Raw genomic sequence first — 13779 nt, 5'->3', positions numbered from 1 at the left:
TTCAATAGACATCGTTGTAATTTCTCCGTATAAATTTTGGAATAAATAAAAAATTGCACGTTTGTAAAATCGTAAAATATCGTTCCGAAAATTTGTAACAATGTTCGATTTCCTCGAGAATAGTCATTAGTGCTCTGTATGATTGTATTCTAAAGTTTGGTTGACTTTTTGTTATTTTTTAGATGTCGCTTTAAATATTTCAGCTACCATATTTATGAAGTAATTGTTTTATAAAGCAATTTTAAATAGTATTAATAGTAAAACTGCAATTTAATATTCAGCATAGTACTTTTTTTTATAGATTTCGGATGTCTAATTAAATTTTTATAGACATTTAAACCAGCTAAAGGAGTTAATATAAAACGTTAGAGTACATTTGAACAAAAAAAATATGTATATATTTTAGTGGCAAAACGGTATAAGTGTCGATTTTCGTCGCTAAATATACAAATTTCATGCTCAGTGTGGTGAATGAATAATCATGACAACTGTCTTGTGTAAATCTTTTTCAATACGTGTTATTTGCAAGCTTGAGAAAAGAAAAAAAATCTTTAGCAGCAATTTTTGATCGTAATAAATTATTTTGTCTGATAATTTTGTTATAATTATTAAATTGGAAATAAATGCCTCTTATAATTTCTTTTTCAGCAATATTTTCCCACTGTTTAAGATCTCTTACATGTGGTTCTCGCCTCTCGGTACATTGACAACTATAGTGGTTGGATATTTTGCCAGTTATATTTTTAGTAAGTACTCACAATATTTAATTGTATTCCTGTATATTCTATAAACTCTTAAAATAGAGAATAAGCAAGATTCATTTTGATTAAAGTATTTGAATTTATATAATTATGTATAATTGGTTGTATATATATAAGTAATTTATCTGCGTTTTTAGAAAAATAACTAGCTTCTAACAGCTTAAATTCAAAATTAGAAAATAATTTGAATTAAATTTCTAAGTTGCACAGGCATGCAGCTTTCCCATGCTTCTCAGGATCTAATTTCTGTAAATTTAACTGTCGAACTGAAATCTTTATAGCCTAAAAATCACATCAATATCCTTGTTTTATTATTTTCAATAGAATTTCATTCTCAAATCTTTATAAACATTGACAGGTTTCTCATAACTTCTTCTTGTCTTCTGTATCTTACAGATGAATGTATAATTTTATTTCATATCGATAGTTAAAAAAAACATTTTAAAATGCTTTTCTAAATAAATATTCTCCTTTTATAAAAATACAAAAAAATAAAGGCGTGAAATGCTCCTCTATTGCTTGTTTACCAAAAAAGCATGTCATAATATACAATATAATTTTTTTCTAAGTCATTAGAAAGACATTACCATTATTTGTTTTAAAGATAATTCATGTTATATATACATAAATTTCTTATAGAGCCATTATATTATTTTTCTAGACACTGATTCTATGTCTTTTAATAATAGTAAGACTTTTCAATCGATGAAAAATTGAGTACGCAATCTTCGCTAAATTTAGCAAGATAGCACACTTTACAAATGCATTAAAAAGGAGCTATTTCATATCAACACAATATCCAGCATAATTGTGATGACTTCACGATATTATGTGACATGAAGAATATCGTACAGCATCATGTGTATGTCATATAATGTCTTATGCTGATAACTTTGCTATTTATTTAGAACAATTAAACTTTTTTTCTTAATCTGGTTTTAGAAGAAAATGAAATTCTATTTTAATATATCTTTTTAACTTAGTTATGAGCTGGCGTATTGTTTGTTTTCACTGAATAAATGATTTATCTTTTACTGATATTTTTTTTGATTAATTTCCCAAATGCAGTTTTCCATTTTAAACTGTTTGAGTGTGAATTAACAAAATTATTATATATATTGGAGACTTTTATGCAGACCTGGAATAATCTTGTAGCTTGATAGTATTTTGGCCTGATTTTTGCTTGAAAAATTCATTCTATGTATATTTGTCGTTTCATACCCATTTTTTTTTCTTTAGCACTGGCATAAAACGGATTAAATTAAGAAAATTGCATTTATTTCTCTCCATTTAGAAATTATAGCTGTTATGATGCTAAAATGTTGTTAATATAGAGTCTTTTTTTCCTTACTTTGCAGAAAAGCCATTAAATCTTGAAAGACATTTGCTGAATCCAATCGCCAGAAAACTGGTGCTTAAGGAAGAAAACGAAAAGAAATGCATACATGTAAGTAACATTTTAAAACAAACTTTTTATACTTTTAACACTGAATTTTTCTGGCATAAGCTTTTTAATATTTTTCTACCATTGTAATTCTTAGTATCTAACTAGTTTTTTCTTTTTTCTAAACCTTGCTTTGTTCACTCAAGTAAGTACCTTTATAAATTAATCCATTTATTATTTATAGATCTTAATCGTTTATTTTTTAGAACACACAGCAAATTTTCATTGTTTTTCTTATTTTTATTTTTTGAAATATAACATACAAAAGTAGTTTAAACTAATTTTCCTAAAAATCGAAGTTTCTTTTATCCCTCATTAAATTACCCAAAACAATTTTTTCATTTAAAAATAGAAAAAAAATGAGCAAATAAAAAAAAGCAACTTTTGTGAAATTATGTTGTTAAAAATTAATAAATAACTATGTAGAAAACATTAAAACAAAATTTAGATTTAAATTTAACAATTACTTTTTTAAGATTTAAATATTACGAGCTTTATCGGCTGCTAAGAGATTGAAAATAATAAATCTAGTATTTGAAAAATGCTAAATTTGCAGCAAAAACTAAGTATTTTGTTTCATTCAAATAGCTAATTCTATTTAACGCCATCCAATAAAATGACGAGTATAGCTCGTTAATGAATTATATCACAGTAACGTCATACGATTAAAGTTGCAGTTGAATATAATAATAAATGTGGTTTAAAATTTCTCGTGTTCTGAATCCGGCAACACTTTTATTGATATCGTGGATCACTATCAAATATTGTTTACCGTTAGATTGTCTTGGTACAAATTGCGACCAAACTGTCGTTAGTCAGTGGATTTCATTCTTATAAACATTTAGTGTGAACATCGATCTTACTGAAGGAAAATCATACTGTGAAATAAACACCGTAATAAATAAGAGTAGTACATGCTATGCAGATCAAGGTGATTGGAGGGATCCAGAAAAATCGATAGAAATAACATGCATTTACCTGATACTAATAATGAAACTAATGATGATTAAATATTACCAAAAAGACAAAAACACGCTTGGCGACTAATAAGGGATTTTTGTGAATGCTCTGAAGTCAGACATATCATAAGAAGATTGAATTTGGAAGGAAATACATAATGTGTCTGAATTAAAACAATTTTACAGGAGTGCCCAGAGTAAACGCGTAAATTACGTGTTAATCCGAAGTCATTAAAGGTGTATGAACTTGCGAATTACAGTTGTAACCATATCAATAATATAATTTTAATTAACAATATGTAAAAATTATAAAATGAACTTTCTTAAATAAAAATTAAATGGTTGTTTGGACAATTTTTCGTTATTAAATCTTAGTGGAAGGAGTTAATTTAAAAATAACTCTGCTTTTCCGATAAATAGTCTGCCAAATCGTTTTTAAATAGAAAAAAAATCAGTGGCAATATCTGACTTGACAGCTGTCTAGTACCGCAGACATGAGGGGAGTTGCAGTCAGAGTGATTAAAGTGGTGTTCTTAGAAATAGTGAAATAAATAAATTTGTAAATTTATCATAACATAAGTAATGAATAATGAAAAATTAATTGAAAAAATAGTGATTAAAGATAAATGAATGAAAACCCAGGACAATTTTTTTTTATGTACAAAAATTGTTTTATTTTTGAAAGTCATACTAACTGAAAACTTTACTATTAGAGAAATGTAGTTATTTTTGAAAATCAAATTAGCTTTATAAAGTATTAATTAGTTTAAAATGTTCATTGATATTTTGGTCCATTTTATATTACTATAAACATTCTTGGATCTCATAGAGCAATTCTAATGAAATACATTTTAGTAGTTCGAAACTTTAGCGAAGTCTCTTCACAAAATTCTGCGATGTTATATATTTCTCAAAATTCATCAATGTTAAACATTATTGTACCAAATTAGTAAAAATATCAAGTTAATATAAGCAAAAAGAATTTTAAAAAAATGATGAATCCGGCCGGAAAACTTTCTCAAGGGTCACCCTCAGGCAGGGATTCAAACAAGGGATATTTTTCAAGGGAGTTTAATATTGCACTATATACTAAGGTAGACTCGGCATGTCTCATTTCTCATTTTTTATTACAAAGCCTTAATCTTTTATTTTCATAAGTAAATATCTAAAAGAGGATATATATATATATATATATATATATATATATATATATATATATAATATTAACTCGGTTTTTGCTATATCTTAAAAGCATGCTTTCGGTTCTTGAAAATCTATTCACCGCATAGATTGTATTCATTAAAGGCCGTCATGAAAATGAGAAAAAAAAATAGCATCATTCGCAATGATTTTAAGATAATCAATTCACCATATCTATTTAAATTAAAATTTTATATTAAACAAAATTATAATAGGATGCAACATAAAATGCATAAACGAACAATAAATTGCGATTTTTGGTATGGCGACCTTAAATATTTCCTGTAAGTGCAATATATTATATGATATCTAGATAATGTTGTGCAACATTCTAAATGCCTGCCAACATCGTAGATATCGTAACAATGTGTTGAGGCATTTTGTGCTAATAGGGTCGGTATTATGGTTTCCTTAGTTTTGACACTGAGAGATTGTTGGTATTGACTTTGTCAATGCCTATTTCAATTCCCACATGTCGAATGTCAATATAAATAGCTAAGAGAATATGAAAGCGCAGTAAAATGAAAGAATATCGTAGAATATACTGTAGTGAACATAAAAGCTTTGTGGAGAATAAACATTAGGATTACGATTCTAAACTTTTTCTTAATTTTGTATTCTTCATTTTGCAAGTCAAAATAATTAATTATTTGTCTTATTTTTGCATTTTTAATTTACGGAAAATAAATTTATTTGAAAATATCATGTCAAATAATGTTTATATTTACAAATATTCATTTTTAACAGCTTTCTGAATTGTATTCCGAAACTGAAATGCTCAGAAAAGGCGAAAATGGCGAGATAGTGCGTCAGCCAGACATCAAGTAAAGTTTAGTTGAAAAGTGCAAGAGTGATCATTTTCTTGTGAATTAAAAGGATATAAACAAGGGCCGCGTTCGGAAAAGCAGATGAATGGTGCAGCTTCGATCTGTTTTGAAGAAAAGTCCTGAAAATGGAAATTAAATCAAGAGGCCCGGAGAAGATGTGCAATCAAGAACAACATTCTAACCTCAAGATTTTGCTCATCTTCAACCTTTTCATTTTTTGGAGAAATGATTACTGTTCCTCACATTTGTTAATTGATCTTCATTTTATTCTTTTATCCAAAGTTCAAGTTTAAGATATGAAAGTAATGTTTAAATATAAGATAAATAAGATTTTAAAATATAATATCATACATGTTGTTGTTTTTATATGTATAAAGCTTTTATAAGTGTTTAAGCTGTAAAAAATATGGTTATGTCATCTAAAGTATTTTTTGCCTGAAAAAAAAACCATATTTTAATATCTTCTTGAAGATTGTTAACTTCCTGGATTTGTACAGATTTTGTTACTCTTGAACTCTTTATTAAAATTTCTTTTTTAACTTTGATCCGATATTATTATTATCTGAGTACATTGAATTATTTATCATTATCAGTTCGTGTAGACCATCATATTATATATTCATACCATCAGAATGCGAGCTCAAAATAACATAACGCCATCCTGTGACACCGGTGCCTATAACCCTGAGTTATCTAGCCAGCTGATAGAGCACAAGATGAAAAGGGGTGGTGGAGAAGAGAAAAGAAATAAATAAACGGCAAATTATCCAGGAATCCTCACAGGGAATCCCATCGTGTCAAATTCTGGGCTGCTATATTTAAAGTTTTAGCAAAGTAATAATTAAATGAAGGGAACAAGAATACCTAAAAAAACGTTTGACAGTGGGTTGAACTTGCAGAGAAATGTTTGCAGACGCAGCCTCTTTACATTTTTGTGGCCCTTAGCTTCGTGTAAACTATATAGAAATTACTAATTGAAGAGAAAAAAAGAATGAAAAGAATTGATAAATAACATTGTAAACTTCTATATGACATGTATAAACATGCAAACAAACATTGTAGAATCGGAAATCTGTAGCTTCTATCTTGATCCTGTGGTTTTGATTTCTATTTTCCTTTGTGAGAGTGTGGTTCTTTGGTTCTGCAGGATATTACAATTACGACCAAATAATTCAAACTGATTTTGACGAGTGGCATTTTGGTCTTAGCTATTGAGTGGCCTTGAAGAGCTCTTGATATTTGTGAGTATGACTTACTATAACGTGAATCTGATTCACAAGTTCCAGGAACTCTTTAAGAAATGAATTTTAGCGGAAAGTGTTCTAATAATAAATTAATATTGGAATAAAATGATATCGGTGTTTTATTATGATTAGACTAGATGAACGCCATTGATTCGCATTTTAATTCAAAACGAATGGATATGATATAATAAAAGATCGCTTTGCTTATGTATCTGAAAAGAAACTCTTTCCTTCAAAGAAACAAATAGAAAGTTACAGATTTCGGAAAAATACATTCTTCAAGAGTCGAGAAATATTCCGAAACTAGTTGCCTCATTCAATGATATCTTTCACGAGACTCATTTCCTTTGCGTCAATTCTTTTGAGAATAATGTATTGAAAAACTGTTTTTTGCAACTGTTGAATAAAAACCAATAAAATCTTTTTTCAGTTAATATATTGGCAATAATTTGAAAGAAAAGACATTTTCCAAGCCTTATTCAGTAGACCGATATCGCAACTTTTTATTTTAAGCAGAAACGCATTATCTCAAGATACATAATCAATGGTCGTCTTCCACCTATTTTTTTTTTTTTTTCTTTTTCAATAGAAGTAGGGGGAGGGGCACTGAATTCATTGTATATTCTCTATGAGAAAAGAAGCACCACGGCATTTTCCCGTCCTCAATTCACTGGTCTAATTTCGCAAATTTTTATTTCATATGAAAGCTTATGATTAGATTATCATAGATTTACCCAGTCTTCTCCCCCGTTCGAGAGATATAGCGTGCGTGCGTGCACACACGTACACACACACACACACACACACACCTCGTCTTCCCGAATTGGACCGACTTCAAATCAGTTTCGCCACTTTAGGTGCATAGCTTACCAAACAGAATGTTAAAGTACGTATTATAAAGTACAGTTTACTTAGAATATATATACTGTTATATATATTCTGAATAAACCGTAGAATTGTACTTACATTTGTTATGATCGGATATAATTAATCAAAATTGGCATTATTAAATTTCTAAGACAGTATTAAAAATTTCTCTTATTATGATGAGTGAACTCTAATTTTTTATTTATTTTATCTTCAAAACATTTTTACTTTCCCGCATAAAAAATATTTAAGCAGAAAATGTTAAAAGAATGCGGACTTGCAATCTCTATTCCCTGTTGTAAATTTCTATGAAACTTTGGACAAAATCTTGAAGCGGAAAGATAATTTGTTCTTGAACGGTCAATAACAAGGATTCAAAATCGTATGATTCTTGATTCGCGAAATTTGATAAAAAAAACTTTATTAATAGAATTTTATATTTATAAGAGTGGTCCATAATTTTCTTTGCATTGATTTTAACTGGTTATGTTTATATAAATCTGCAGACTTATCTACAGCTACCTGCGCCATCGATTTCATTCATCTTAGAAGTCTTTACTCATCTTAGAAGTTTCATTCATCTTTCAAAGTACATTTCATTAATCATATAATTTCTTTCCAAACATTTTCTACACCGTCCAGAGGGAGCATTTGCGGCATGCAGCTTCGTTTCTTTTAATAATAAAAGTTCCGGCATTTTATCGATATGTTTGCACTATCATTGGAAAATGGTCATTTGGCTGCTTCACAGAAGGTTTATTGTTAAAAAAAATGCAAAAAATGATCATAAAATTATTACGACAATTCCCAATTAGTTCGCGGTTTTGACTTGAATGACGAAAACCGCAGCGACTGCCCAAAAGTGATAGATATGAATCTACAAAGACCATGTTAGCTGAAATTCCGCAATGTTGTGTATTCATTCTCGGATTCTAAAACACGCGAATCTTTTTCGCATGCATCAGGATGTGTTTATTTAGTCAAAATAGGGGTGAGAGGAAAGATGAAAGGAGGAGATGTTTACACTTAGGATTTACGCGGTTTTAGGAGGCGTAAAAATTGTAGGTATCTCGTAATATTATCGGAAAAAATACAAATTCACACAAAAAAAATTAGGAAAAAAATTATTTATTGTGAGGAATCTAAACATTAAATTATGAAAAATAAACAGAAAAATTCTGTTCGTATTTTTTTTTTTTTTTTGCATAAGAATTTTTTTAGGTTAAAACACTTTTTTTATTTGTTATAGAGTTTTTTATAACATTTTGTCATCAACAATGTAGACAATCTCAGCCACATTTAATGATATTTATAAAATATTTTTTTTGTGCCGGTCTGATCATTTTTTGACACTTGAACTAGTCATATAAAAACAATCAATACGCAATTTTGAGTTATAATAAAACAGTAAGATCGGAAACGACGTGACACTACTCACAAAGATATCAGAGCGAAAAAATATAGAATTAAAAAGTATCTAATCGCGCGAAACTCAAGGTCAAAGAAGGAGGAACTACAGAAATGCACTCATCTTTCCGCTACTCACTCCTGAACGAGGTAGTATCGTCGAAAAGTGGCAGCCTCGAGAAACTGAAACGAACCGTATGTGAAATAGCAGATGTCACTAATATTCCCTGAACCGTAGTATGTAATGGCTTTATCGTGATATGTCAACGGATATAAAGCTTAGCTTCCACACCATTTGATAATTATCAGCTTTATGAATCGTACCTCTACGTGTGATTTGCTTTTCCAGCCGCATAAAAGAAATATTTTCTTAAAGAATATTATCACCGAAGGCGAGACTAAAATTTTCTATCCATGTGCCTTGAAAATGCAATTTGTTTAAAAACACTAGACCTTCAACTGTCGCGAAGCCGGAATTTCGCCCGAAGAAAGTTCCTACGTTCCATTTTGTGGGGATAGAGAAGTGGAGTCTACTATGAGCTTTTTCCTCAAAGTAAAGTATCAGTTCGGCGAAATACTCCAAGCAGCTTGATACTCTGAAATATATCATAGCAAAATCATAATAATAATAATGGCGAAATAACGAGATGCCATTTTTTATGATGACTATGCAAAGCCGCATGCTGCATAGGATATTCCAGAATAACTGCTGCAGTTTAACTGGAGTATTTTAAAGCATCATCTGTATTCCCCAAATTTAGCTCCATCCGACAACCAATATCTATCATTTGAAATCTTTACCTATGATGACAGGCTTGAATTTTTCAGCAAAATTAATAGCTGAAGAAATATTTTTTTAATTAACTAAACACTAGTAATTTTAGAAAGATGAAATAACGAATCTCCTTGAGAGACGTTAAACAGTGATAGAGTAAAACGATTCGTAAACTAAGCTTAAATAATAATATCGTGTATTCATTTTGTACTAAAAAAGGAAGGAACTTATGAGATATTCTAATATATCAAATTCGCAATAAATCGAAAGTCTGGTAATCGGTATGAAAGTAATATCTATGATATACGACATGTCAGATAAAATATTTAGCATACAACAAATTTCAATATTTACACTAAGGGCTAAAATACTTTATGAAATATTGGTTAAGTCCATCATCAATGAATTGACTATTTATCCATCAGTGCCCATATAAATTGTTTAACTTAAAACGAAAACAAACAAGACAAATGAAATTTAAAATGCTTCCCTGAAATAAAAATTGCAGATCTATATGAAATTTGAGCTATTTCGGTAAACGGAAATAATTACTATATAATTAAGTTCATTATAAACTTTGCTGAACAAGAAACATTTTGCATTATATAAACACACGTGCAAGAAAAAAACACTAGTGGTTTTTATTAAAATTTGAATTTTTTTTATCTTTATAATTTTTTTGTAAATACTTAAAATCGAAGATTATTTTGCTTCTGGATACTGCACCGTCTATAAAACAGTGAAAAACGAAACATATGAAACAGCTACATCATATATCCCAACTCTTTTTATAAAAAGAAGAAGAAAATGTAATCGACTTTTTCCTTTCTAGTTTCTAATTATATTTCTCTTACGTGACCCCTGTACCCTCGTAATCTTTCATTTGTTCTGCCAACCGACTACACAGACCACACACAAGCAACACATTCTCCTAAGTGTTCTAATTTCAGTTCTGAAGCCACTGTTGCTTTGTTTCACCTTGAGAAGATAGATACACACGCCCAGAATCCTAATTCCTTTTATTACCTGAAGGTTTCTTTCTTTGTCCTAAGTCAGGCGTTATATAAAATACAAGGCTGATGGAGGAGATTGAATCATCTTTCATGATTAGGACTCGAATCTGTGCTATGCTCACCTTAGTCCTGATTGAATGCAAGGAATTAGATTTTTCGTGATTTTAATGACAATTTTAAGAAATTTATAATAAAACATTAGCTCTCTTTGGTTTGCTGGGAATACTAGTGGTATTTAATTTCAATTAAATCTTTTGCACTTAATTTGGTGTATATAATTCCCTAACCCCCTCGACCTAAGAATTTGCTTCTTAATTAGATGATATGTCCTATTTGGGACATTTATAAGTATTTTAATTTCTATAACACTATAACGGAATTTGAGGCATTTTTAGTTAATTTTTGTGTTTTAAATTAATACTTTTATTTAATTGTAGATTTAAAATTAAAAATATTGTAATTCGATGAGCGAATCAGACTTGTCGTATATGAAGGGCTTACAAAAAGTAATTCTAAGAACCGAATTTTGAAGATATTATAGATGTGTTATATTAAATATCTTTACATTCGTTCTGTTCTTCGAGTATATGAATCATATTAATGGTTTAGTTTAGTTATATTAACATCCCGTTGTAAAGAAACACTACAGCTATTTTGGGACGGACCTCGTCATTTCGAACCACGGTCAGATGACGGGGACGACCCCTAAGCTGGTTTACCCCTCTCCATACCACACTAGCGGAACGACGTTTGGCCCTGACGGATTTAGCTTGTAACAGACACATTACACGACAGTTCTTCGGTGGAATCGGATCTCGAACCTGAAACCCTACGGTTCACGAGCCGAGACCTTACCACCAAAGCCACCGCGGCCCGAATTATCTTACTGGATTTAAGTCTATATGACATCATAGTAATATCAAACGCATAACTATTAGGTTTATTCTGATTTTTGAAAAACTGTGATTTCATTTTCTTCACCTTCATGTAAACTAATATAGTTATTAAGCGGAATATTTTTTTATCTGTTAACAAAAGAAGAAATTATAATGTTAAATATTTGATTAAATAATAAAAACTGTTTGAGTTTGATGACATCAATGAAATTTAAAATTTAAAATTGTGGAAAATAATGTGTTTTAAAGTCTGCAGCTAAATTAGCATCAATGTGTTTTTTAAAACATTAATATAAAAAAAAATATTGTGGCCAATGAAGGTTTTTTAAAAATATTTTGTACCATATTTTCTCTTAAAAACGGGGCCGAATTCTATGAATTTAGCACGTTTATTATAAAAGATAAAGACTTTGTCAACTTTTCAAAAATACAAAAACTTAAGAAATATTCAGCGAATCAGAAATAAAAAATGTCTTTTTTTGAACATTATTTTTTTTATTTTAATGCATCATTTTACAATTTTTTTATTGGCCTTATAGTAGTGATTTAACCATGTTTCAAATTAACCCGAAATCAATCAAACGAAAACAACCTTTCTTATATTTCAGCATTTGTGAACAAAATTTTTCAACACGAATAGGACAAATAGTAATAACTTATAGATAAAATCAACATTCATCTGTTTTTAAAGTTTGTTTAATTGAATTAATATTTTAATTCCAATTAAAAATATTTCGAACGATAAACAGATGCTGTATATTTTAGTTTTAGACAAAAGTTGTTTTTAAGTTAAAAATATTATATGGGATAGAAAGTTAATAGATCAACGGCGGGTATAAATATGTATTATATAAATGCGTAAAAATCAGTTTTATGTCATAATATTTTTGGGAGTAATTGCAGAATACTTTAACATATCATTTAATCTTTAATTAAATTTTTTTTTAATTCTCAAGTAAAATTTTTACCTTTAAAATATATTTGTAGCACCAAATTTAATTGATTTAGAACAAGCGGTGTGTTCTGAAAACCATACATGCACATGCACACACGTATACACTCACGCACACGCACATACGTATGCACGCACACACACTACTGTTGTGTCTATTGTTATCAACTTTATTGAATTGTCAGCTAATAGCTAAGAAGCATAAAGGGATTTACTCCTTCCGTGCTTTTTCTCATGGAAGGAGTAATTGCAGGAGGCTTTTATTTCATGAAAATAAGAGTGAGATGAAAGAAAATGCTTTTAATGGGACGGAAATCAAGGTCGAAACCTAACAACGAATTCTGGAAATGCGCACATCTTAATGCGCATCATCTCCTTGAGGAGTTAAATCTTCCGAAGATGCTAATTTGGGAATCCTCAAATGAACAATAGCATGCACCAAATCCACAGTTACAGCAGAAATACAGTAGAAATGGAGTCCAGCTTAAGGTTAACATACATTTTTGTTTTATCGCCTTTATTCTAAAATTTAATTGATTGTTGTAGTTTTAAAAATTAGTAATTGTCGAAGTTAATGTAGATCATCTGATATCCAAAGTTAGTGTTACTAGGTATTCGAGAAGAAGCTGGTAAGATTCTGTTTAAACTTTTATTGTTATCAGTTTGATTCAGTATTATATTCAGTTTGATTATTATGTTAATCTTAATCTTAATAATTAAATTATTTTAATTGAGATAATTAGAGCTATTTTAGTAATGATAACATTATGGGAACTAAAATAAATTAATAAGTTCATTCTGAGATACAAGAAATTTTCCATCAAATTTTCTTTGGAGGCAGTTATACAATATGCAGCTACAGAAGTTTTATGCAAACTGTGCCTCGATTCTTGCAATGCAAAATTGAACTGTGATGTGAAATTGTTTTCCTGCAAAATTGAAAAAAAAAAAATCTTTTTCAATTTATAATTTATTATATGTGAAGCTTAATTCGAAGAAATGTAGCATTCAATTCTTTTTGGATCATTGCAAAAATAGTTTTATTTGAAAATTTGTGAGTTGAATTCAGTTCATGTTTGCCCAAATGTGGTTTTATTACCTTTATTAAATATTTAATCGTTTATTTGTTTTAATTTCATTAAATACAATTCATTTTCTTTAGCTTTCTTCACTAATGTTTATGAAAATTTATTATTAAAAGATCATTAAAATATTAGGAATTAAAAATGACGAAACTGAGTTATTTCTACATATTTTGTGGAAATTTTTGCTCTTAAACCACTTTCAAAATTCTGAATCTAATGAAAATTTCAGTTTCCCAGAAATACTTCAATCTTTTTATATTTCCTTCCTCTATATGAAATATGGAGGAAATATTGTAATCGTCAAAAAATTCGTACTAGAGATTTTGACAAATCTTCTCCAAGAGTACGA

At 29.1% G+C, this 13779-nt stretch overlaps 1 protein-coding gene across 1 annotated transcript in view; it reads left to right on the top strand.

Moving 5' to 3' along the window:
* The window catches only part of LOC129968553 (putative sodium-dependent multivitamin transporter), a 44778-nt gene extending 39109 nt beyond the window's left edge, over positions 1-5669 (top strand). Inside the window, exons 10-12 of the mRNA XM_056082566.1 lie at positions 649-746; positions 2120-2208; positions 5112-5669. Coding sequence (XP_055938541.1) covers positions 649-746; positions 2120-2208; positions 5112-5192 — 268 coding nt within the window. The 3' untranslated portion in view covers positions 5193-5669. The remainder of the gene's footprint in view (positions 1-648; positions 747-2119; positions 2209-5111) is intronic.
* Positions 5670-13779: the final 8110 nt, after the last annotated feature.

This window comes from Argiope bruennichi, chromosome 1 (genome assembly GCF_947563725.1).
Source record: "Argiope bruennichi chromosome 1, qqArgBrue1.1, whole genome shotgun sequence".
Classification (NCBI taxonomy): domain Eukaryota; kingdom Metazoa; phylum Arthropoda; class Arachnida; order Araneae; family Araneidae; genus Argiope; species Argiope bruennichi.
The sequence above is the reverse complement of the archived record's forward strand: the minus strand, read 5'-3'. Positions and strand labels throughout refer to the sequence as shown.